General features: G+C 42.3%; 2 protein-coding genes across 3 annotated transcripts; both read right to left on the bottom strand.

The window, feature by feature from the left end:
• Positions 1–127: 127 nt before the first annotated feature.
• On the bottom strand, positions 128–4915 carry card19 (caspase recruitment domain family, member 19). Of its 2 annotated transcripts, XM_053483516.1 has the most exons (6): positions 4850–4915; positions 3514–3653; positions 3168–3327; positions 2730–2795; positions 2571–2636; positions 128–2043 (listed from the first exon to the last, which is right to left on the bottom strand). In XM_053483516.1, exons 1-6 carry the CDS (start codon positions 4893–4895, stop codon positions 1931–1933), a joined length of 591 nt encoding a protein of 196 aa, XP_053339491.1. In that variant the 5' UTR covers positions 4896–4915; the 3' UTR covers positions 128–1930. The 2 variants fall into 2 exon arrangements, with proteins under 2 accessions (XP_053339491.1, XP_053339490.1); XM_053483515.1 differs by having other exon boundaries at positions 2571–2795.
• Positions 4916–5751: 836 nt separating this feature from the next.
• bicd2 (bicaudal D homolog 2 (Drosophila)) lies at positions 5752–22889 on the bottom strand. The gene is made up of 9 exons (XM_053483514.1): positions 22290–22889; positions 17423–17635; positions 17153–17305; positions 16526–16945; positions 16146–16436; positions 15423–16040; positions 15070–15221; positions 14679–14919; positions 5752–7518 (listed from the first exon to the last, which is right to left on the bottom strand). The coding sequence occupies exons 1-9, from the start codon at positions 22527–22529 to the stop codon at positions 7516–7518; spliced, it is 2331 nt and encodes a 776-aa protein (XP_053339489.1). The 5' UTR covers positions 22530–22889; the 3' UTR covers positions 5752–7515.
• Between the last annotated feature and the right edge of the window lie 354 nt (positions 22890–23243).

Genomic DNA, 23243 nt, shown 5'->3' with positions numbered 1-23243 from the left:
TTTTATTGTAAATGTATGAGTTAGTGTTTGTAAGAACAAATCAAGATGTTATATTACTTTACAGGACTGTTTTAGCCTCAGTTGTAGATTTTTTTTATTAAATGATAAAAGACAAAATAAAAACAAAAAAGTTTGTATGGTTTAATATGTTCTCTATTTTTGTTGTTTTGTAAAACTGGTACAAAAACACAGTAAGGCACACTGCAGTCACACACACACACACACACACACACGTTGTGTACAATCACGGCAGTTACCTGAAATGCATTAGAGTCTGAACAAACGTGTATAAAAATATAAATGTAAAACCTTCGATCTCATCATGGTGGTGTTTATGCTAAAACTCTGAAGCGTCCATGTTTTATATTAAAGAGCAACAGGACGCAGCAGGAGCTCATCACCTCCTCATGACCCCTCACTCATTACTGGCTTGTGTGTCCCGGTGCAATCAGCAGCAGTGATGTCGTTCTGTAATCACGCTGTCTGAGCCCAGTGCTTGGAATCGCAGTGTGTACTAATGAGTTTAGCGCAGGACGGGTGTGTGTTATTCACTGGCAAGGGTTCGATTGTAATCACGTTCTATATAAAGTCTCCTCTCTTTAATCTCACGCTGTTTTAAACTGTATAACGACCAGGTAGTGTTCGATCCAGAGCAGGTGAGATGCGCTGTGTGGTCTGTGTCGGAGTTAGTGTTCGCCTGCATGCGCGCTCGTCTCGGTGCAGCGCAGGTTTGTGTCCTTGTGGTCACCTGGTGTGTTCTGAGAGGGAACCAGCGTTCACTGGGACAAGCTGTGAGTGACTGATGCGTCTCACTGCGCTGCTCTCAGTTATAAATGAGCTCTAATCATATCATTAGGATAATAAATGATTAATTCATCTCTCTGCCCTTTTATCATCATCATCAGATGCACTGATGAACAAGACCCATCCTGACAGTGGACACTACACGGAACTTGCTGCACACTTTCTGCACACACACGCTACGTGGACTAAAGTTCTTCCACACCAAACTCATCAAACCATGTCTTCATAGTCCTTGCTTTGTGCACTGATGTTGGAATAGAAAAGGGTCTTCACCAAACTGTGGACACAAAGTTGCATAGAAGCAGAGCATTGTCCAAGATGTCTTGGTGCTGAAGCATTAAGATTGTCCTTCACTGGGGATAAGGGTCTGGTTAATTCAATTCAATATTCAACAGGTTTGGATAAATACTTTTGTCCATTAAGTGTCTATTCTTCTTGTTGTACTTCCTATTTTTCCTTTTTTTGTGCTTTTCTGTAATTTTCTAACAGCTTGCACGGCATTACAGAGACAAACTCCTTCTGCAGTGTGTGTAACTGAACCTGATTCTCATTATGACGGACTGACGGATGAAGACGGATCTGATATAAATGTGGTATGATGATGAACGGTTCCTCGCACCTCGGACACGACTCCATAGTGTTCGCCTCAGTGACCATCGTTTGAAGTGTCCGCAGTTATAATAATAATAATAATAATAATAACTCTGTGATGTTTTTATAACATGTCATCTGACTAATGGATATTTTGGGCGTGTCCCTGGTCCATAGCAGCACCTCGTCCTAAAGCATCGTCAGCACCTTAGATCCTTTTACTTTAATAAATTTAAAGAATTCTAAAGAAAAGGTTTAGTGCATTAAAAATCCCTTTGAAGGCACGCACCTGTATACGACTTCCCATATACACACCAATAAAACAGGGATTTTCTAGTGGAAATAATAGCAAAAATACCTGTTAATCAAAAGGAGAGAGAAGATAAAGCTTTGGGCGTATTGCATTACATCATTTACAGAATATATATATATAAATATATACACACACACTCCTGTAAAAACCTCAGTAAGGCACTTTAAAGCAAACGGAGTGGCGTTAGTGTAAAACTGTTAAAAGTCGTAACAGTGTGTGAGGTTATCGGCCCAGCCCGTCCTCTGTGTACCAGATCAGGACGTCTCGGACCCTTCTCCCGATCCCCAGAGCGGCGAAACCCAGAGCGCTGCTTGACCCCAATGCCGCCTTCACATCTACACACACACACACGCACACACACACAGAGAGGAAAATTATATTAGTCATAAATGAACATGATACATTTCTGTGTGTTCATTATACAGTATTTTGCAAAAAAAAGATAATTTCTTCATGTTTTGCTTCTGAGACTTTTTTGTATTTTTTATGTAGTTTTGTTGTAGTTTTTTGTTTGTTAAGCCACACAATGATTCACACCTATGAATCATTCAGCATAACAGCATCTAACCTAAGTCCTGAGCCAGTGAGAAACAGGTGCAGATGCTGACAGATGATCAGGAGGTGATTAGTTTACTGCTGATGCTGTAATGTATTTGTTTCGTTTAATCTACATCATTTCATTTAACTTAATATAAAGAAATGAGGGATAAGCTGTGAAATCACTTAAAGAGTGTTATGCAAAAATAAAAATAAAATAAAAAAGATCAGACTTGTGATAACGACGTGATTAGTACCTGATAAGAAAAACAATTATAAAGATTGATTTGAAATTTGATGATCTTGTCTAGATGAGTGTTCTTACCTCCGTGATAATACATCAACGCTGCTCCTACAGCCGCACTGAAACAGCTGAGAAAGAAGAGCGGCCCTGCGCAGAGACGGAGAGACAGAGAGGGAATATAAAGAAAGACACATGGGTATGTACAGACGGACACATCTATCTGATCAGACTGCGGCTCACCCTGTTCGTTTAACACGTATCTCTGAGCTTCTCTGGGGGCGGGTCCCAGCGCCGGATCCACAGACTCTACACACACACACAAACACACACACACACACACATCAATCAGTCAGTCGGGAATGGTTCTGGAGGATTTTCTTCACTGACATCAGGCCACGCCCACAAGCGACAGGGAAAGCAGCGTCACAGGGGACGTGTCTGCGGTGTGACGAGTTACAGTGACAGGACATGGGGTGAGTGAAAGTGGGCGGGGTCAGGTGATGCAAATTCTATGCAAATGAGACTGAAAGCAGAGTGTGAGTGAGGGAGAACTGGGGAACATATTTCCTTCATGTTGTTCTTGTTTAACTCCTGATCCTTATCATGCAGATTATTTGAGCAACTATTTTGAGTGTGTGTGTGTGTGAGTGTGTGTGTGTGTGTATGCGCCTCTCTGACCCCGACGTCGGCGGAGCCGTGTAGGGAGGCTAAAATACACCTCCTCGACGTGCAGGTGGAGCGCGCGGTAAAACTCCCGGCACGCCTCCTCGCCTTTCTCCTGCAGGTGTGTGAGCAGCTCAGACAGTCGCACACACGTGGGCACATCCAGATCCCGGAACTGTACAACACACACACACACACACACACACACACACACACATATATACATGTGGTTGTAAACTCAGGGACACGCCCTAAACAGGAATTCTGTTCCTCCTTGGGCTGTGTAGGTAGGACACACACACACACACACACACACACACACACACGCCTGTCAGGTGTTTCCAGATTTTCTCTGCCTCACCTTGGTGGCCTCCTTGTCAGTCAGGATCTGAGGGTAGATTCGGTTCAGCTGCAAGATGATCTTATCCACCAGCTCGGTGTCCAGGCGCCGGTCCGACTTCAGGAACCAGCTGTCTGTCCCTAACTGCTCCTTAAAGCTGTCTGGTGTCCAGAGTGGAGGCAAAAAACAGACTCAGATTACGCCTTGTTCACACTAAGTTGTCCTTCTTTGGTGCTCAGACAAATACACTCCCTGTTCGGTAATCGGAGAGTGAATCACAGATGAGAAATGGAAAAAGTAGATAAAAGGATAAAGATGAAGTTTTGTCTTAAAACCACTCCAGCGTGTTAAAATTCACTTATACCACTTCAGCGCTGTTATTTCAGCCAAAGTGAAAATATGAACTAATCCCAGTAAAAATATTCACTTTATCTTTTCTAATTAATATCTATTGGTGCAGGTGTTTGTTTACATTGAGACAGTAGCGCATTAGTAGATTATTTTACAGTAGATTATTAAATCCCACACATAACTGTTCATAACATCACACACACATGCGCAATACACTGTCAAAACGTGCAGTTTATAATTCGACACAAAACTGCTCATATTTCACTTCTACTCAACAATTTGATTTGATTTGATTTATGGTGCAGGTTTAACTCCTGTTAAAAACCGAGGTACTGTGATAGTTTCAATAAATTCTGTCCAGCCTGACAGACAGAACATTGTCTTAGACTGGTTTCTAGTCCTCCAGTGAGTAAAATGTAAAGATATCATTGAAACTGTGAGTTCTGACCCAATGTACAGACTAAACCTCTCTCTTATGTACTGTATATAAAGATGTAAACTCAATGTGTTTCTGCGTTTGGCCGCAAGGGGGCGAATTATGAATGAAACTAGATTAAGAGAATTAAAAAGAATTTATTTATCAAAGAATCACTCATTCTGAAACATAACGTTACACACTTGTGAGCAAATCTCTTTGCTTAACTTAAATCTAATTTAAATAGAAATAAAGCAATACTTTGACAGATGGCAGCCCATTTAGAGACTATAAAAGTGAATTTTTGCACAAAATCAAGTCAGCAGCTTTGCTGTCACTAATGAAAATCAGCAAAATATTATTTCTTATATTTAGCAAAAACTTTAAAGTCGTGTGTAAAAGTCTGTTAGCAGAACTGAGCTGATGTAATACTTTACTGTAAATCTCTAGCATACATTAGCTCTCATTTGGCCCGAAAAATAAGATTTCTAATACATAAGTAAGACGGAATAATAAGACATGCTGTAATAAACCCCGATAATAAGATAAAGGTAAATAGTTTGAAGTAAAAGTGCTCTTTTGGACACTAACCTCCCATCTTGTTCCCTTGTCCTGCCCTTTGTTTTGGCACTCCCATGACTTTCCTAAAGGGGGCGTGGCTAGTGACGTCACACGGGAAAAGTGGATTATAAACTGCACTTGCTAAAAACTGACATTTTTGTTCTTGTTTTATTGCAGTACTGCGAGTTTATTTATAATTTGTGCAAATTTATTTTAAATATATTTCATGAGCTTTGCTTTAAAATACATCCGCACCGGCGCTACTTCCGGGTTAGCTACTTAGCAGTTTCAAGCGAGTATTTTTTTATGTCTATTTACCCTTTAAAAAGAAAGTTTGCGTGTGAAAAATACGCAATTATATATTTATTATGTGGTAATTATTGTCTAGCTAACCGCCTTGTAATTATTATTATTATGTGTTCTATAACTTTCAAAAAGTTATAGTTACAGTCGTATCATATGCCGGAAGTAATTCTGGAAATATTCACGCACCGGAAGTGACCCGGAAGAGACCTCACATAACGGAAGTTTAAAAACTCAATTCTTGAATAAAAGTCGTGTTGTCAGTTGCCACGCTCACAAAAACAAGAATCTATCATGTTTGAGTGGTCTTAATATTCCCCTTGATTTAGTACAATACAGTTCAAAACTCACAGAGAAGGAGCTTCTCACAAACTGAGCTCAGGAGAAATAAATAAACGTAAAGTCACATGGGTTGTGACAGAATCAATATAAATAATTTTAATAAATAAGGTTTTGTCTGTACATTGGTCAGAATTCAGTCTTTTTTAATGATCTATGTTTCATATATTGGAGGACAAAAAAACAATTTCAGACAATGTTCTATCTGTCGGTCTGTCCAGTCAGGTTTTGTCACAGCATCACGCAAAACTTGTCATTTTAAGACAAAACTTCATCTTTCTCCTTTTATTTACTTTTTCCATTTCTCATCTGTGATTCACTCTCCGATTACCGAACAGGGAGTGTATTTGTCTGACCACCAAAGAAGGACAACTTAGTGTAAACAAGGCGTAAGATACTCAACCTTACAGAATGGGATTTCTTTGTATTAATAAGTTAGACAGAGAGTTCTGCTGTACAGAGAGACACACAGACATGGACGTGGGCTTCAACCTTAAATAATATTATTACTGCTTTAACTATTTCTACAAACTCTTTAACCGTCAATGACGGGTACTCAATAATCAAAATATTAACATCCTTCCTTATAAGCTGTTGGAATAGTATAAACAGCAGACCGAAGTGCCACATCGATATTTATTTAAGGCTTGAAAAAAAGTTTTAGACATCTAAAAAACAAGCAAGACACAAGCAATAAACTCACTCAGACTGCACGGCTCTGTGCGCAGTATTAAACACTGATAGACTTTAATGGCATGTTAGAAAGCATTTAGATATAAAATAGAAGTCAAAGAGGAGAATGCAGCTCTGGTGTTGTTTAAAAAAAAAGTTCATAAGTTCATTAAAGGCACAAGTGAAAACACTTTAACATCTCCTGTATCTTCAGCCGAGCTCTGTGGCTCTTAAGACGTCCTCGTCGACTTCCCTTCATGTCTTGGAAGGGTACAAGGTCTCCCAGACTTCAGCAGGAGTGTGCAGGGTGGCGTGTGTAGTTTACAGGTTTATAGGGACAGGTTTTAGCCTTTCTTTTTCTAACTGTCATTACTTTTTTTTTCACTCATCCTCAAGAACCACTTTACTTCCGTGGAAACCTCTTGCTGATTGTTTGTGTGAAAGGTCAGAAAGTTGTATGTTTGATTTTAACAGTCACGGGGATTTGCTGAGCTGAGGGGAAGTCGACATGGACGTCTCAAGACAGCATTAAAAACAAGAAACTGTCACGATGAGGAGCGGAGACGTGAGGCTGGTTTGGTTTTTTTTATGTCTATTAAAGCCACGTGTATTATCTGTAACCAACCTGAAGTAGCTCACAGTTTTCTACATCGCTGGTCTTTTATACTGTGCTATTAAAGTGTAAGACCTCCACACCATTTCCTCATTCATTTTTCCTGGATTGCTTCTGAACAAAGCAAGCAAAATAGTAATATTTAAAAAGGAAACAAGACTTATATTATTATTCTGTTAAATAGATTGGATTAAAGAGCGATAAAGAGGTAGCTGACAAAAAGAAGTGAAAATACACAAAACTGATGATAGACAGGGCTTTTTTGTGACACAGCATAGAATCAGCTAATAGTTTTATAATAAAGAAGTCAAGATTTTTTTAAATCCTTCTGTTAACATCACCCACATCAGCATGCGGTGTGACATCACGTCCTATTGAAAAAAATTATTAAAAAACCCAGGTCATGTGCTATAAAGAACTGTCAGCCCTCTGCAGCTTTGCGTATTCAGTTTATTAACAATAAATTAAGACTAAAATGCAAAAACAATGCTCCTTAATTCCAAACTGACTTCCGTGGACCTGAAATATGTCACATACGTACAATTAGGTGTGTATTCTGTAAGGAGTCACATGATAACGAATACAGAAACATAAAATATAACACATACATTAAAACAAACAAACAAAAACAAAAAAACTGTAATGTGAAGCCTGCAGTCAAGCGCAGAGGAGTGTTATATATAGTGTGTGTGTGTGTGTGTGTGTAAGGCAGGACATCTGCAGTCAGCAATTAAGCCACTTTGAAGGAAATTCTCCTTGGCAACTACAGTTACTGTGAAACACATTAAAAACACATCATCATTAGAACCGTCATGTTAACATCAACATGTCATATTAACACACACTCGCTTCATTATACATTACATTACATTTAACAATATGATCATTCACAAGGCGAACACACACATAAATGGAGGACAGTTTGTTGACATCATGCACACAAGTTAGCTGAAGCTTGCTGTTAACAGTCGCATTCAGAAGACACAACTCTAAAAGACACCGACACAATGTAATAATAGAGCAAGGGGAGGGGCTTCATGAATTAACATGCAACATGATTGACAGGAAAGCAGAGACCACCCATAGCTGTCAAGACATAATATATAAAACCTGGTTACTGCTAAAATAAATGTGTAATTTCTTTCAGAGCTGTGTATATATGCACACACACACACACACACACACAGATCACAGGGCTGACGACAGGCATACACGTCTCCTCCTGCAATCACATCAGATCTGGCTCAATTCATAAACTCTGGTGATCAGTGATGGAGTCAAGGAGACGAGTCTCTTGTTTACTTGTTTATGAAAGAAAAGGGTTTTGTTGTCTTGTCAATGCAGGATGAAGGAATGAAGAAATAGAGAGACAGAGGAATAAACTGTTCACCCACTGCAGGATATTTATCTGCCTTCAATGATCTATCTCTCTGTTCTGTTTTCTTTGTCATTTTGTACAGCATTATTGTACTTATTGTGTGTGTGCTGTTTTTATTTGTTGCAGACAGTAAAGAGAATCAGTAAGAAAGATAAAATAATGGGGGGAAAATCAAGGGATGAAGAGTAAAAGAGAAGGGCAGAGTTCACAACTCTGCTTCAGTGGTATATACACCAGTTAGCCATAATATTAAACCCACCGACAGGTGACATACCATTGATCTGGTTACAGCGCCACCTGTCAGGCGGTGAGAGATATCAGACAGCAAGTGAACAGTCAGCTCTCAGAAAATGTGCAAGTGCAACTATCTGAATGATTCTGAGGTCCAGATTATGGTGTCTCTATGACTAGGTCTCCAAAACTGCAGATCTTATAGGATGTTCCAGGTTGCATAGGTCAGGACCCACATAGGGAGGACAACCCTAGGTGATTCGGCAACAGGGTCACCGACAGCTATCTCTAGACTCATTAATGCATGTAGGGCATGAAGACATAGGACATCTGATCCTATCCAAAAGAAGAGCTACTGTATCTCAAACTAAAAATATTTAATGGTGGTTCTGATGACTGTGTCAGAATGTGCAGTGCCTCACTAAATGGAGCTGCGTAGATGCCGACCATTCAGGGTGCATGTGCTGACCTGTGTCCACCACCAAAAACTCCTACATTGGGCACATGAGCATCAGAACTGGACCATGGAGCAATGTAAGAAGGTGGCCTGGTCTGGTAAATCACATTCTCTTTTACATCATGGGGAATGCCAGGTGGCAGTGTGATACTCAAGGCAACGTTCTGCTGGGAAATTTTGGGTCCTGCTACATAAACACTTTTACGGACCGAGTTGCATTCCCTGATGGAAGTGTCCTCTTTCAGGAGGTTAATGCACCCTGACACATTGCAAGAATGGTCCAGGAACGAATTGAGAAACATGATTCTCCAGATCTCAATTCGATTAAGCGTTTGTGGAATGTAGGATAAAAACAAGTCCGATCCATGGAGTCCTGACTTTACAGGACCTGCTACTGACGGCTTGGTGCCAGAAACCACACACTTTCGGAGGTCTAGATTTTTACAGCAATACACAATATTAGGCCGGTGGTTCTAGTTAGTTTGCTAAACAATGTGTTACACTCATCCCTCTCACACTAGTCCTCTAAAGGATACACCTCCTAACATTTATACACAGATAAACCATAGCTCTGGTTGAGATTTGATCAAAGCACCTCCAGATCCACAGCAGTAACAGCTCAGCCAGTTGAGTCCATGCTGGTACAGCTTTATACTGTTGCAGCAACACTTCTTAAACCTTTTAAAAAGAACTTAAATGTTTGTGTAGACACACACTGTACTGGACTTAGGGCTGGGCGATTTGGCTTAAAATCAAAATCTCGATTAATTGAACATTTTAACTCAATTACGATTAATGAAGGATTATTTTATTTATTTTTTTGCCCTTATAACACGTGATTGTGCTTTAAGTGTTGAAACAAACTGGTGGTGTTACCTTTGGGCGTCGAAACTGTTTTCTACAGTATCTGCATCTGACTTCATTTTGTTCAGTGTCATCCTTACTGAAGCCAAAATGCGACCAAATAACGGAGACTGCATTTTTCTTTGGTACAAGCTGCTCTTGTTGCTCATTTGTCTGTGTTTAAGCTCTCCATGCTCGACATGTTGGCGAAGTAACGTAACGGAGCGGGGTCACGTGACTCCACACGCGGTAATGTTTTTAAAGGGAAAGTAATCGAAATAATCGACCTGGGAAAATTTGATCGATTATAGGTTCTAATTGTCGATTTCGATTACTTTTTGATTAATCGCCCAACTGGACTTCCTGTATATTTATCGGAGCAGTACACGCAGCCACACTTTGATTCATCATTTGGTCCAGAACATGAATTACACAATAACGAATCTAAGTAAAGGCTTAGGCGTAAACAGTATTTGATGGTTTTCTGTCTCAATTTAATTTTACTCAAGCCCTTGAAGACTAAAATCCAACATACACCCTGGTCATGTCTTTCAGTGGTGGTTAGTGTTGGTGTCAGCATTGTGGTATATGTAGGTTTAGAGTTAGAAATCTAATATTAAGCATAATTATAAAGTGTTTTACAAAGACTAAAACCTAACAGACCTTGTTTGTCTCTCGGTGGTGTAGTGGTTAAAGGTAATGTGAGTGTTATGATGTACAGTATAAAGGTTCTAGTCTACCCTTTTGGAAGGTTTAAGAATATAAAGTGTTGTGTCATTATGAAGTGTTTCATGAAGACCCTAATCCCTCCTATCTCTCTATGGTATAGCGGTTTGGGTTGGTGTCAATGTTGTGGTGTATGAATGTTCAGGTTCTAATCCTGCTTTTGGTGGGTTTAAGATGAAATACATGGTGCTGCAGAAGTATGAAGGTGTAATCAAGGCAGGGCTGGGGCAGGGAATCTGTAGCTCAACTGGCTGAGCTGATACCTCTGTGGTTCCAGAGGTGCTTGGATCAAGTCCCAACCAGAGCCCCAGCTTATCTGAGTTTGTGTGTGTGGCCTTAAAGAGATGGTAGGTGGGTGTGTATGTTCTCAGTTAGGGATGGGTGAGGATAGACAACTGTGTTGTAGCATGAGTTAAAGTGGGTGGGATGTAGTATGGGCAAAGTGAGGAGTTGGTAGGACATAGTGGCCAGATGACAGGAGGCTTGTGGATAAAGAAAAGCACTGGAGTCTTATCTAGAGGAAGGGACAGGGTGAAAAATAGGTTGATCAGGTTGGAAATGGGTGGAGGTAGTAAGAAGACAGGAAAGGTGTAAGGGACAGGACTGGAGCAGGTGATGAGAGAAAACTTGGTCCTGTCCTTGGGGTGGATGGTAGAGAAGGAAGGGATTAGGCAAGGGAGAGAAGTGAAGGTGCTGTAAAATGAGTCTTAACCCCCAAAGAATATTTTTCTACATCACTGTAGACTAACTTCTACTTTTCTGATGACAGGACCCTCCTTCAGACATAGCACCTGTCCCCCCACACTTCCTATTCTCTCTTCTAACCCCTCCCCTGTACCCACACACACTTCCTATTCTCTCTTCTAACCCCTCCCCTGTACCCACACACACTTCCTATCCTCTCTTCTAACCCCACACACACTTCCTATCCTCTCTTCTAACCCCACACACACTTCCTATCCTCTCTTTTAACCCCTCCCCTGTACCCCCCACACTTCCTATCCTCTCTTCTAACCCCTGTGCCCACACAAACTTCCTATCCTCTCTTTTAACCCCTCCCCTGTACCCCCCACACTTCCTATCCTCTCTTCTAACCCCTCCCCTGTAACCCCCCACACTTCCTATCCTCTCTTCTAACCCCTCCCCTGTAACCCCCCACACTTCCTATCCTCTCTTCTAACCCCTCCCCTGTACCCCCATACACTTCCTATCCTCTCTTCTAACCCCTCCCCTGTACCCCCCACACACCTCCTATCCTCTCTTCTAACCCCTCCCCTGTACCCCCCACACACCTCCTATCCTCTCTTCTAACCCCTCCCCTGTACCCCCCACACTTCCTATCCTCTCTTCTAACCCCTCCCCTGTACCCCCCACACTTCCTATGCTCTCTTCTAACCCCTGTCCCCACACACTTCCTATCCTCTATTCTAACCCCTCCCCTGTACCCCCCACACTTCCTATGCTCTCTTCTAACCCCTCCCCTGTACCCCCCACACTTCCTATGCTCTCTTCTAACCCCTGTCCCCACACACTTCCTATCCTCTATTCTAACCCCTCCCCTGTACCCCCCACACTTCCTATCCTCTATTCTAACCCCTCCCCTGTACCCCCCACACTTCCTATGCTCTCTTCTAACCCCTGTACCCCCCACACTTCCTATCCTCTATTCTAACCACTGTCCCCACACACTTTCTATCCTCTCTTTTAACCCTTTCCTTGTCCCCCTTCACCCCAACCTATCCTTTCATCCCTTCTACCCCAACACTAACCACATCCCTTATCTAATAACACACCACACACACTCAGGTAAGTTGGAGCTCTGGTTGGGATTTGATCCAAGCGCCTCTAAAGCCACTGAGGTATTGGCTCAGCCAGTTGAGCTACAGAGTCCACACATCATCACTGCCTCCCTTACACTTCCATACTGGTGTAGCAACACTCTTTAATTCATAAACCCACCAAAAGCAAGATTAGAACCAAAGTCTTCACACACCACACCACTGATAACCTCTCTAACCCACAACACCACAGGAGAGGCAGGGGGTGTTGAGAGTTTAGTCTAAATAAATCACGTCATAATGACATCATAGTTGTTGTTTTTTTACATGTGGAATAGAACAGAGACAGCCAGGACCAATGAAATTTGTAGGACTCTGGGGTTTGTAAAAAAAATAATAATAATAATTAAAAAAAATGGATGAGGTGGTTGGGTTGGCCTTTAGTCTTTGTAAAACACTTCATAGTGACACAACGCTTTTTATTCTTAAACCTGTCAAAAGGTGAGCTAGAACCCAAACTGTATCACACCACAAACACAACACTAACGCTATGTATCTTCCACACCACAAGGAAACAGGCATGGGTGTGTTGGGCTTAAGTCCCCATGAAACACTTTATAATGACTCAACAACTTTACTCTAAAACCATCCTAATCCTTCAGTGTGACAGGGTCCACACAAGTGGGGGCAGGGGTGTGTTGGGCCTTAGACTCCATAAAGCATTCAAAATGAGTTTTATTCTTAACCCACCCCAAAAGGTAGATTGGAACCTAAATCTTCATACACCAAACCCGAACACTACTGTATATCAGCAGCTCCAACCGCTTAACCACTTTAGCCTATGCAACAAAAAAATACAGCAACGTTTTTGTTCATGTTTAGGAGAATAAAAGTCATTCATTTTGACTCAGACAGTACAATAATAAAGATAGTCTTTATTCTGCTGTTAAAAACTATTTCTACTAAAAACTATATATAATATATAAATTATATAAACTAATAATCAAATTAAATAAATTCAGGATTGTACCTTCTAACAATAAATTAAATGGTCCTCAACAATTGAACAATTCTAGCAAAATGGTCCATTAAAAAACAACACTGCACCATGAAACACAGAATAAATATGTGAGAGGTGTTCAAGTCAAAGCAGGACTTTTGATTGTGCAGAATAACAGAACACAGTTCTGAGACTAAAAACTCCCTTTATTTCTCTATACAATCTTCTGCTACACTAATGCACTTATCCCAGTGTTTCACTAGAGCTTGGACACCATCAAGCTGGAAAGTTTTTTAAGTACACAGTATTACTTTACTTCTGAGAATTCCACAATAATGTATAAGTGTATAAAATGTATAAAACTTTACTTATGACTTTATATTTAATATAAATATGTAAAAAAATAATTTAGGGGCGCCTGCACGGTGGTGTAGTGGTTAGCACTGTCACCTTGCCCTTCCAGGGTCCGTGTTTGATTCCTGGCCAGCCTCAATTCCCATCTCTGTGTGCATGGAGTTTGTATTTTCTCCCCATGCTTGGTGGGTTTTCTCCGGGTACTCCGGTTTCCTCCCACAGTCAGTGCAGGGATCCCAAAGATATGCAGGTTGGGCTAATTGGTTCCCAAATTGCCCGTAGTGTGTGTGTGTGTGTGTGTGTGCGCCCTGCAATGGATTGGCACCCTATCGGGGTGTACCCTGCCTCCTGTCCTTAGGCTCCACCCCCTGCGACCCTGAATACAGGATAAAGTGGTATAGAAGTGAGTGAGACGAGAGTAATTTAGGGGTGCTCCAATTGATCTGGTGCGGATTGGAATCGGCTGATAATCACTTAATTCTTACAGATCTGTTATCTCTCCACTGGCCGATCACATAAACCGATACCATTGTGACGAGTATAGGCTGTAATATTGGTCTCAGTTTGTTTATAATCTACCTAAAATAATAAAAGAATAAAATTTGCTTGATATGTTGCCTTTCTCAGATCTTTGTAATTGTATTTTTGCTGTTTAGAGTAGAATACTTTAAATGGCAGATCGCAATAACCCACACACACACACCTGTGATCAGCGATCAGTATCAGCTGCTTATCGGCCAAAAACTCTGATCGGAGCACCCCTGTAATAAGTAATACATATTCACAACGATTTAATTATTTCACAAAAAAGTGAACCTTATCAGTGCCTTTATAACAGAACTTATTCACACACTCACGTAAAGCTGAACTCCAAACCTGATAAAGATTAAAAACAGGCTCTTTGGTAGCCTGGCAGTCTCGAGACAGGAAGTTTTTCGCAGCATCAAACACTCAACGAGCCACAGCGGGGTTAGTGTTAGCCAGAGAGACGGGGTTAAAGGCAGGCGTAATGATGGAGCAGTGATGATGAAGATGAAGGTTAGTTGGTGTCAGGAATGAGAACAGGATCAGCAATGAAGGGGTTCAGGTTTCAGAACACCACAGGTACCACAGGACTACCCACAATGCCGTGGGTAGAGTCTCTACAGGACGGAGTGGGACTTACATGCAGGTTCTTGGTCTTAGAGAACGGCCCTCTGGAGCGGGTGGAGGTGGAGGCGGCGGCGGCAGCGGCGTTACCCCTGCGCTCCTGCTCGTTGTGGAACTCGAGGTCCTCGAGGCGCTGCGTGAGCGCCAGCTTCTGCTGAATGGCCATGCGCAACAAGGAGTTCAGCGTCTTCTTCTCATCCTCGGCGGCCGACAGCTGTCTCTGCATGTCGTCCAGCTGAGTGACGTACTCATCACATCTACAGAAAAAGAGAGAGAGAGAGGTTGTCTATAAACATGCAATTAAACACAGTCGGGCTCCATTGTTTCCTTTTACAGTACAGTCTTAGACAGGAAGTTGCAAGTCATTCAGATGAAAATATCTTAGTGTGTCGGTGCTCGCACTGTACCTGGTGGCGAACATGGCTCTGAGGGAGGAGAACGTGGCCGCGTCCTCTTTCAAAGCCTTCAGCTCGTTCCTGAGCTTCATCATGGTCTCCGTCACTATGGTCTTCTCGTTCTCGTACTTACTCTTCAGGTTGGCGAGAGCGACCTCTGCCGTCTGCATCATATAAACAAAGTTACGTCAGCTGTAATATATGAATAATATAAACTAGATAACGGTGCATTAACTTCGTTTAAGACCGCTGTCTTCTGATCAGTGGTTACAGTGTCGTTATTGACAAATAATATTAATAACATAATATTCACATTTTCATAATATTCACAGGATTATTTTAATATCTAGGCGATGACTTCTCACCTGTTTGTTGGCCTTAAGCACGGCCCTGAGCGTGGCAATTTGTTCGCGTTTGGTGCTCAGCAGTGACCTGAGCTTGAAGATCTCCTCCATGTAGGCGGCCTGCTCTTTATCAGGCACAGCTACGAGCTCCAGGGGTGCCAGCCTCTGCCTCGCCAGCTGAGTGCCTTTCTCCACGGCCTGCTGCAGGTGCCGCATCTGCTCCCGAATCATGGCCGACAGGACACACACGTCCATGGGCTCTTTCCTCGAGTCTCTTATCGAAACCGAACCAGGTTTCTCCTCTGTTTTCACCTCTTTGCCTTCTTTCTTCTCTTTGCTGTCTTTTCCCTCCCTGTAGAAGTCGAGTGTGACACGGCTGGGCGTTTCATTGTTGCACACACACACGTGATGGTAGAGGTTTGCCAGCTCCTCACTGAATGACGCCAGCTCGTCCTGTGCCACCCCGAGCGTCCTTCGGGTCTCGCCTGCAGCCGTGTTCACCTCGTCCAGCTCCCTCTGTAGTCGAGCTAGCTGTGCCCGCTCTGTTCGGCTGTCGCTCTCCAGTGACGTCACCTGAGACGAGAGATCGCGTACCTGACTCTCCAGCCGTGCCCGCGCCTCCTCACGAGCTGTCGTAACCTGATTTACAAAAAAAAGGGTGACAAAAATTTGACATCATTAGGACATTCATGTACTTTACTGTTACTTTACTCAACGCTGTTAGCTACATATAGTCCACTTCACCTCCTCAAGCTCTGCCTTTAACAACTTAAGCTCCTCCCTCAGCTCTCCAGCCTCAGCAACTGATGCCTCATATTTGCAGCGCAGGATCTCTGGACCGTAAATGTCCAGCTCGTAATCATCCACGTCTCCACCCTCACCACTGTCCTTTTCTTTGTCTTTGTCCTTTGCAACCTGGACACGTCGCGTGGCTCCGAAATCGTCACTCAGGCGCGCTAGCGCTCCACGTGTCTGTGCTAATTGCTTCTGAGACTCCTGAAGGGAGGAGACGAGCGCCACCTTCTCTCTCTCCACCTGAGACAGAGGAAAAGCAAAACATAGATTAGTGAAAGGAAAGAGGATATAATGCCAAGTCTTCTTTTGAACCATGTGAGCGATCTCACCTGGTGAAGCTGCTGTTTGAGCTTCTGGATCTCACAGATATTCAATTCACTCAGCAGATCGTCCACTAGGCTCTTCTTCGGCATGGATGACACATTATCATCATCGATGTCATCGGCCATCTTTGCGAGCCCGTTCTCAATGGCGCGCATGGCCTCTTCATTGTTGGGCTCGTTCAATTCGCTAAGTCTAAGTCCGTCGAGCGAGCCGCTAAGGAGAGAGTCTCCCAGGGTCATGTGGTGCGTGAGCTCTTTGCGCAGTGCTGCTTTCTGCTCCCGTTCGCTCTTTACAGTCTCCAGAGCCTCGGACAGTTGACGCTCGCCGATCTCACGCAGCCGCATGGCTTCCTCCAGCTGGCTGTTCAAGTACTGCGCCTCCTCCTCCAGCCTCCTGATCTCGTGCTTTAGACCCTCGAACTCCACCTTTAGGGACAAAAATACATAAAAAATGTATATGCACAAACTTCTTATGTCACATTTTTACAGTTACATTTCTGCTGCACATACTGTTACACGAGTTCCACCAGGGTCTGAATTGGGTCCAATCTTATTTCAGTTGTATATCAAAAATAATGCAAAATGTTTATACTTAAATGATAAAATGTTACAGTCCACTCATTCCCATCTCACCTGGCCCTGTTTAAGTGTGGACACTTGTTTCTGCAGGCTGATGTTCTCTTCCTCAAGCTCGCTGTAGTCCTGCAACAGACGAGACTCTCGGACTTTATACTCTCTGATGTCATCACGCAGACGAGTGCGTTGCAGCTCCAGCAGCTCAGCATTCTGGGACAGAGTTGAGGACATAAAAAGGGCTGAGGTTATGAAAGACTCAGCGATAGTATGAGATACTAGATTCATGGTTAGCATGTGTGGCACTGGTTTCTTTTATTTCTCACACACCTCCCTTATCTCCAGCGTGAGGGTACTCAGTCGCTCGTTCTCACTCTGCGTACTGGCGAGCGCAGTTTTGGACTGCCTCAGCTCTGCCTGCAGCTCCAGCACCCTCTGCTCATAATAAGCCTCCTTAGATGCCGACTCCAGGATAAGGGACTCCTCCCGACTCTCGCCATCCTCAGCAACCTTCCTCTGAGCGGAGTGGGCCTGACCGTATGCCTGCACACAGGGTCACAGAGAGACTGTTAGCTGTTTTGATATTTACAGATAAGAACAGGTAAGAAGCAACTCTTTAAAAGTTACTAACTTAACAATTATTTTGGTTTGGTTATATGAATAGAAATGTCACCAGGAAGTGTGACATTTTTCTCCATCTAAACTACTTGGTGGCTGGATGTATACCAATGTTTAAACCGGGAACTGAAATGAAAGTCAGAAAATTGCGTTGTTTTAAAAGGTTTCATCTTGTTATTAATATGAGTATAAGTATAATAATATGTTTACAGGTGGGTAGGCTGTTGCGTAGAAAGTACAGGTTTGAAACCAGCTATATATATTAGATATAAGCAGAAAAAACAATTACGACTGTTCCTGGTAACCAATTACTCTTCATCATTGTTCCCAATAACCAAACGCAGATCACCACTGTTCCCAACGAACAATAACTCTTCACCACTGTTCCCAATAATTGCTTACCACTGTTCCCAATAACTAATCACTCTTGATCACTGTTCCCGATAATCAATCACACATCACCATTGTTCTCAATATCTAATTACCACCACTGTCCCCAATAACCGATCAATATTCAAAATTGTTCCCAGTAGCCAATCATGGTTTGAAAAACAATAAACTAATCATGACTGTTCCCAGTAAGCGGTCACTGATGACCCTGTTCTCAATAACAGCTCATCACCACCATTCCCAATAACCGAACACTGACCACCACTGTTTCTCTCAGTAAAAACAGTGAATCAGTGCCTCTTAGAAAATCATAACTACCATTGTTCCCAGTAACCAATTACTATTCACCACCTCATCATAATTTACCATTGTTCTCAAAATCCAATCACTAATGAGTCTGTTCTCAATAACTGCTCATGGCCACCCTTCCCAGTGGTCAATCACTGATCTGATCACCATTGTTCCCAATAACCAATGACTGCTTACCACAGTTCCCAACAACTAACAGTTATACACCACTGTTCCCAATAACCAATCACTACTTTTGTGTTTTTATACACCAGAATAAAAAGAGAGATGAAAACTGAAGTATCTGTTTGTAAATGTGGCCTGTATTCCTGTGTCCTGGAGCTCTTTATGAGCAGCTTTAAACACCTCTCCGCATGGAGCCGGAGCTTACTTGGCTGGTACAAATCTAAAACTTCAAAGAGCTTAAAATATTCTCCCAAGTATTTAAGTTTGACTTGTGCAAAACCTCAAACATCTGTACTGTTTCTTTGAATAGAGTTCCCACATCTGCACAGCTGTGAACCAACCTACATATCCCTCTATTTGATGGAGATCATATTCTAGACCAGTTCTAGAGCCCTCCTCATTGGTGGAACTTAAGTCCTGGACCTGGAGTATTTAAGAAAGTCTTTAGACCCTTTTATAGCAAAACACTGCAGTCTGAGTGTTATGAAGGGTAACCACAGAGAGGTAGCTCAGTGTTTAAAAGTTCCTAGCCAGAAGGCTCTAAGAAGGCTCCAGAAGGACTGGACTCTGAGCTTTGGGATAAAAGCGCAGGCCAAAGGTAAAAATAAATACTACAGCTCACACTGTAATCGTACTGTAATCACGTGGACATGTTAGAGGCCCAGCGTGCTGCTAATCAGCGAGTGCAGCTACAGTACGAGGCTTTTTATAGCTTCATTGCACCACAGATCCTCTTACAGCCTTCACTGACTCCCCCTTTCATTTAGACACAGCTCCGCTAGACAGCACTAAAGACGCAGTCATAACAATGGCTACAAAATGCTAAGAGGGAGGGGATAGAGAGAGAGAGAGAGAGAGAGAGAGAGTAGAGAAAAGAAGTGAAAGACAGTGAGAGACAAAGATGAAGAGATTATATAAAGACAGAGGCAGAGGGACACGTGGAGTATAGACGTATAGTTATTAATGGTGGTGTAATTCATGTATGGTTAATTAAAATCCAGTACTAATAGTAGAAGTCCAGTCACGGTATATTTCCGATCTCTGCAGTATTGGTGTTAAACTCAGTCAGACATCCAGACAGTCCTGCAGATCACATTTCACTCCCACTCCACTAGATGGGAATGTGAACATCCTGCTTTTTCCTCACACACACACACACACATGCACACGCACACACACATGCACACAGGAAGTCACATGACCTTTTTTCTAAGCCTGTTGTGACAGGGAAGCTACAGAGAGACCATCTGATTCCTCCATGAGATCTGAGATCAGAATGAGGCCTGTGTTCATATCTGCCAAAATGTTTGTGTGTGTGTGTGTGTGTGTGTGTGTGTGTTTATAATTTTCCTGGATCAGCCATGATTTTTTTTTTTTTTTTTGGTGGTGGTGTCAGTTTTCCCATGAGTCCACCCGGCCCACGTCACACTGATATTCCACGTCCTAATCCAGACTGTGTTATTCATCATCATCATCATCATCATCATCATCGGTGGAGGTCTGAAGCATTTCCACTCACACACTCGTGTACTTACAGTGTAATAAGCAGGAACTCTCTAAATTCAGACTGTATTTTGTGTGATAAAGGGGAACTGAAATCAGTGGCTCATCGTGATTTCATTTCCAGTTTTCGTCGTCTGTGCAGTGTGAGTACGACGCTGGCGTGTCTTACGGATCTCATTTCAACCACTACAGGAAGTGATGTCATACACGATAATGATACATTTTCATCTACAATTGTCTGTTTTTTCTCTGTTTGACAAAAAAAGGGTTACATTTAACGGCAGGTCACCTTAGACTTTGGATTTTACTTTGTATTTATCATCGAATTGTGCGTCAGTGTTGGTGTTTGGAAAAATGGGGGGGAAAATATATAATTTCTGATCTGGACCTGAAGTTCTCACATGACAGCCGTGTCATTATTAGGCAATTAATGGTCCGTCTCTTCCAAAATTTCTACAAAATCATGAAACGCTTTCCAGTACTGCTTTCCCGTTTACTTCACAAATAATCCGCCCTTTCAGATTCCTGCAAACAAAATCAGTTCAGAAATAATTACTTGCTGTAAGTCTCCTACAGAAAAGTTCATCTGGAATCCTCTGTCCTGCTGCTTCCTTCGTATACAAACCAACAAACTCACAAAACATTACAACCTTAAATAAATATGATGGTCTTTATCTTTACAATGTGCTGTGATTATAATCAGAATTTCTCACATCGTATCTGACTGTATCACACCACCTTGCCTTCTTACATTACTTCTTTTGTTTGTTTGTGTAAAAACTAATTAAATAGTTGTATGTGTTAATTAAACAGATTGTATGTGATCAGACTGTATGTAGGGTGAAGTCAGGTGAAGTGGGACACTTTTTGGCAGAAATAGAAACCTAAGACCAATCAAATCAACTGACACACATTAAGTGCTGTCATGGCAACAATATAAATAAGAAGAATTAATTAACAGTGATTGATATTAAATTTCAATTCGAAAGTGACAATTCAATCTTTTTAGCAAAATTTTCCGGCGGTCACCCTCCTGACTGTGGAGCTCTGTGTCTGGGGCAGCGGCAAACTGTCACAGGGTATCGCATTGTGTTGTGTTTGTTACTGTTTACACATTTGCACAAGGGCACTTTATGTTGTCTTTTTGTGTAGTTCCTGCTAGTTTTGTTCATTTATGGTGTTAATTAGCTAGTTAGCTCTTAGCTTGACTACTTGACCTGACTTGCCTGTATGATCTTGTATTGGACTACAGTGGAACCTTGACATAAGAACGCCCCACCTCACAAATTTTCACCTTAAGAACTGAAATTTTGCAAGGAATCTGCCTCAGCATGCGAAGCATTTTCAGCATACGAACAAATGAAATGACTGAGCTTAATGCTGGCTAACTTACGCTAACGTCCGGGAGCCGTTCAAAATTAGCTTGCATCAGTGGAAAGCCAAACAAATAAGTTTACAAAAATTTTGTGAATGTTATCAAGGACGGTAGCAAGAAGAAAAGGGAGACACTTTCAGATTGAGCCAGTGCCAAAAGAAATCGTAAATGAAGGTTAAGTGAGGTTTAATGTCTGTTTATTTCATATTTTACTTCGTCACATGTCTTTTCTAAATGTTTAAATTATTTTTATATGCAAAAAATATGATTATATTGGTTATACTGGTAATATTTTTGGGTGGCTGGAACGGATTATCTGCATTACATTGTTTCCTATGGAACAATGCGTTTCACAATATGAAATTTCACCTTAAGAACTCGCAATGAACTGTATCAACTTCTATTGGACGGTATCGACTTGTACTGAGTTGTATTCAATTATTCGGGTGTTATTGACTTGAATCTGAGTGTATCTGAAGTAATCAGACATATATATTTAATAAGATCAGAAATAAGATCAGGTAATATCAACTTGTATTGGATTGTATTAAAGTTATTCTGGTTATACTGACTGATTGTATCAGATGTAACGTATCAACTTGGATTGTATCAGATTTAAAGAGACTTTATTGAATTGGATCAGAACTTTTTTTGTATTTAATTAGTTTGTTTCAGGTTGGATCACCTGCTATCGGACTGTCTCTCGTGTACTGAGTAATATTAAAGTTATTCCGGCTGTATTGACTTCAGTCTGATTGTGTCCGCTGTAACACGTTAACTTGTATCTTATTGTATCGGATGTGAACGCGGCGCTGCTTTGATCTCGGCGGTCCTCACCTCGCGCAGCTGCTCTAACTCGTGCCTCAGGGCTTCAGTCTCCGCCTCCAGCTCCTCGTACCGCACCGAGAGCTGCTGCTTCTCCTCCAGCACCGCGAGCCCGTACTCCGCCGCGCGGATCTTATCCTGACTCGTCTCGTTCAGCTCCCGGGACATGCGCGCGAGCTCGGCCCGCAGCCACTCCACCCCGGCCTCCGGGATCAGCTCCGGACCGGGACCGGGACCAGCCTCCTGCTCCATCCCGAGCACCCACCCCTACAGCCCAGCGGAGCCGCTAATACCCCTAACGGAACCCGTATTACCCCAACCGGAGCCCGTTTATCTCAAACTAAACATAACCCAACTCACACACACACACACACACACTCCTACACACATCCCTAACAAAGTACACCCCACAGCGTCCCCCTCCCGCTCACACACCCGGCCGGCTTCAACAGATCCATTATTACTCTCACTATGGTTATTCCTTAATTATTATTCTTGTTATTATTGTTCTGTATGTCTTTCTCTCGTCCCCCCGCCGCTGTCTGTCTGCTCGGTGTCTCGGGAAAGGGGAAGGGGGGACACCCTGAGCTCATCCTGCTGGCCGGGGAAAAAAAGACGTGATTCCTTAAAGATGTGTCACTGCACCGCTGGGACATGTAGTCCTGTAGTCCTGTAGTGCCGTGTGTTCTCTCCAAGTGTCGAGTGTGTACAATACAATACCCAGCATGCGTTTGGGTCGCGGTGAGAAGGCGTGGCCCAGCGGCTTCCTAAACTCTACGTCATCCATTTAATCATTCTAGAGCTCTCAGGCTCCAAATTCATAAAAAAAGGCCACATCAGTACCCTTAAGTTCTCATTTACACTTTCTTTTTACCTTAACTGTAGGGTAAATTCAATAGAGGCAATAAGAAAAGTACTTAATAATAATAATAATAATAATAGTTAGAAGTAGTATAAATATAATTA

The sequence above is a fragment of the Clarias gariepinus genome, chromosome 23 (genome assembly GCF_024256425.1).
Source record: "Clarias gariepinus isolate MV-2021 ecotype Netherlands chromosome 23, CGAR_prim_01v2, whole genome shotgun sequence".
Lineage (NCBI taxonomy): Eukaryota > Metazoa > Chordata > Actinopteri > Siluriformes > Clariidae > Clarias > Clarias gariepinus.
The sequence above is the reverse complement of the archived record's forward strand: the minus strand, read 5'-3'. Positions and strand labels throughout refer to the sequence as shown.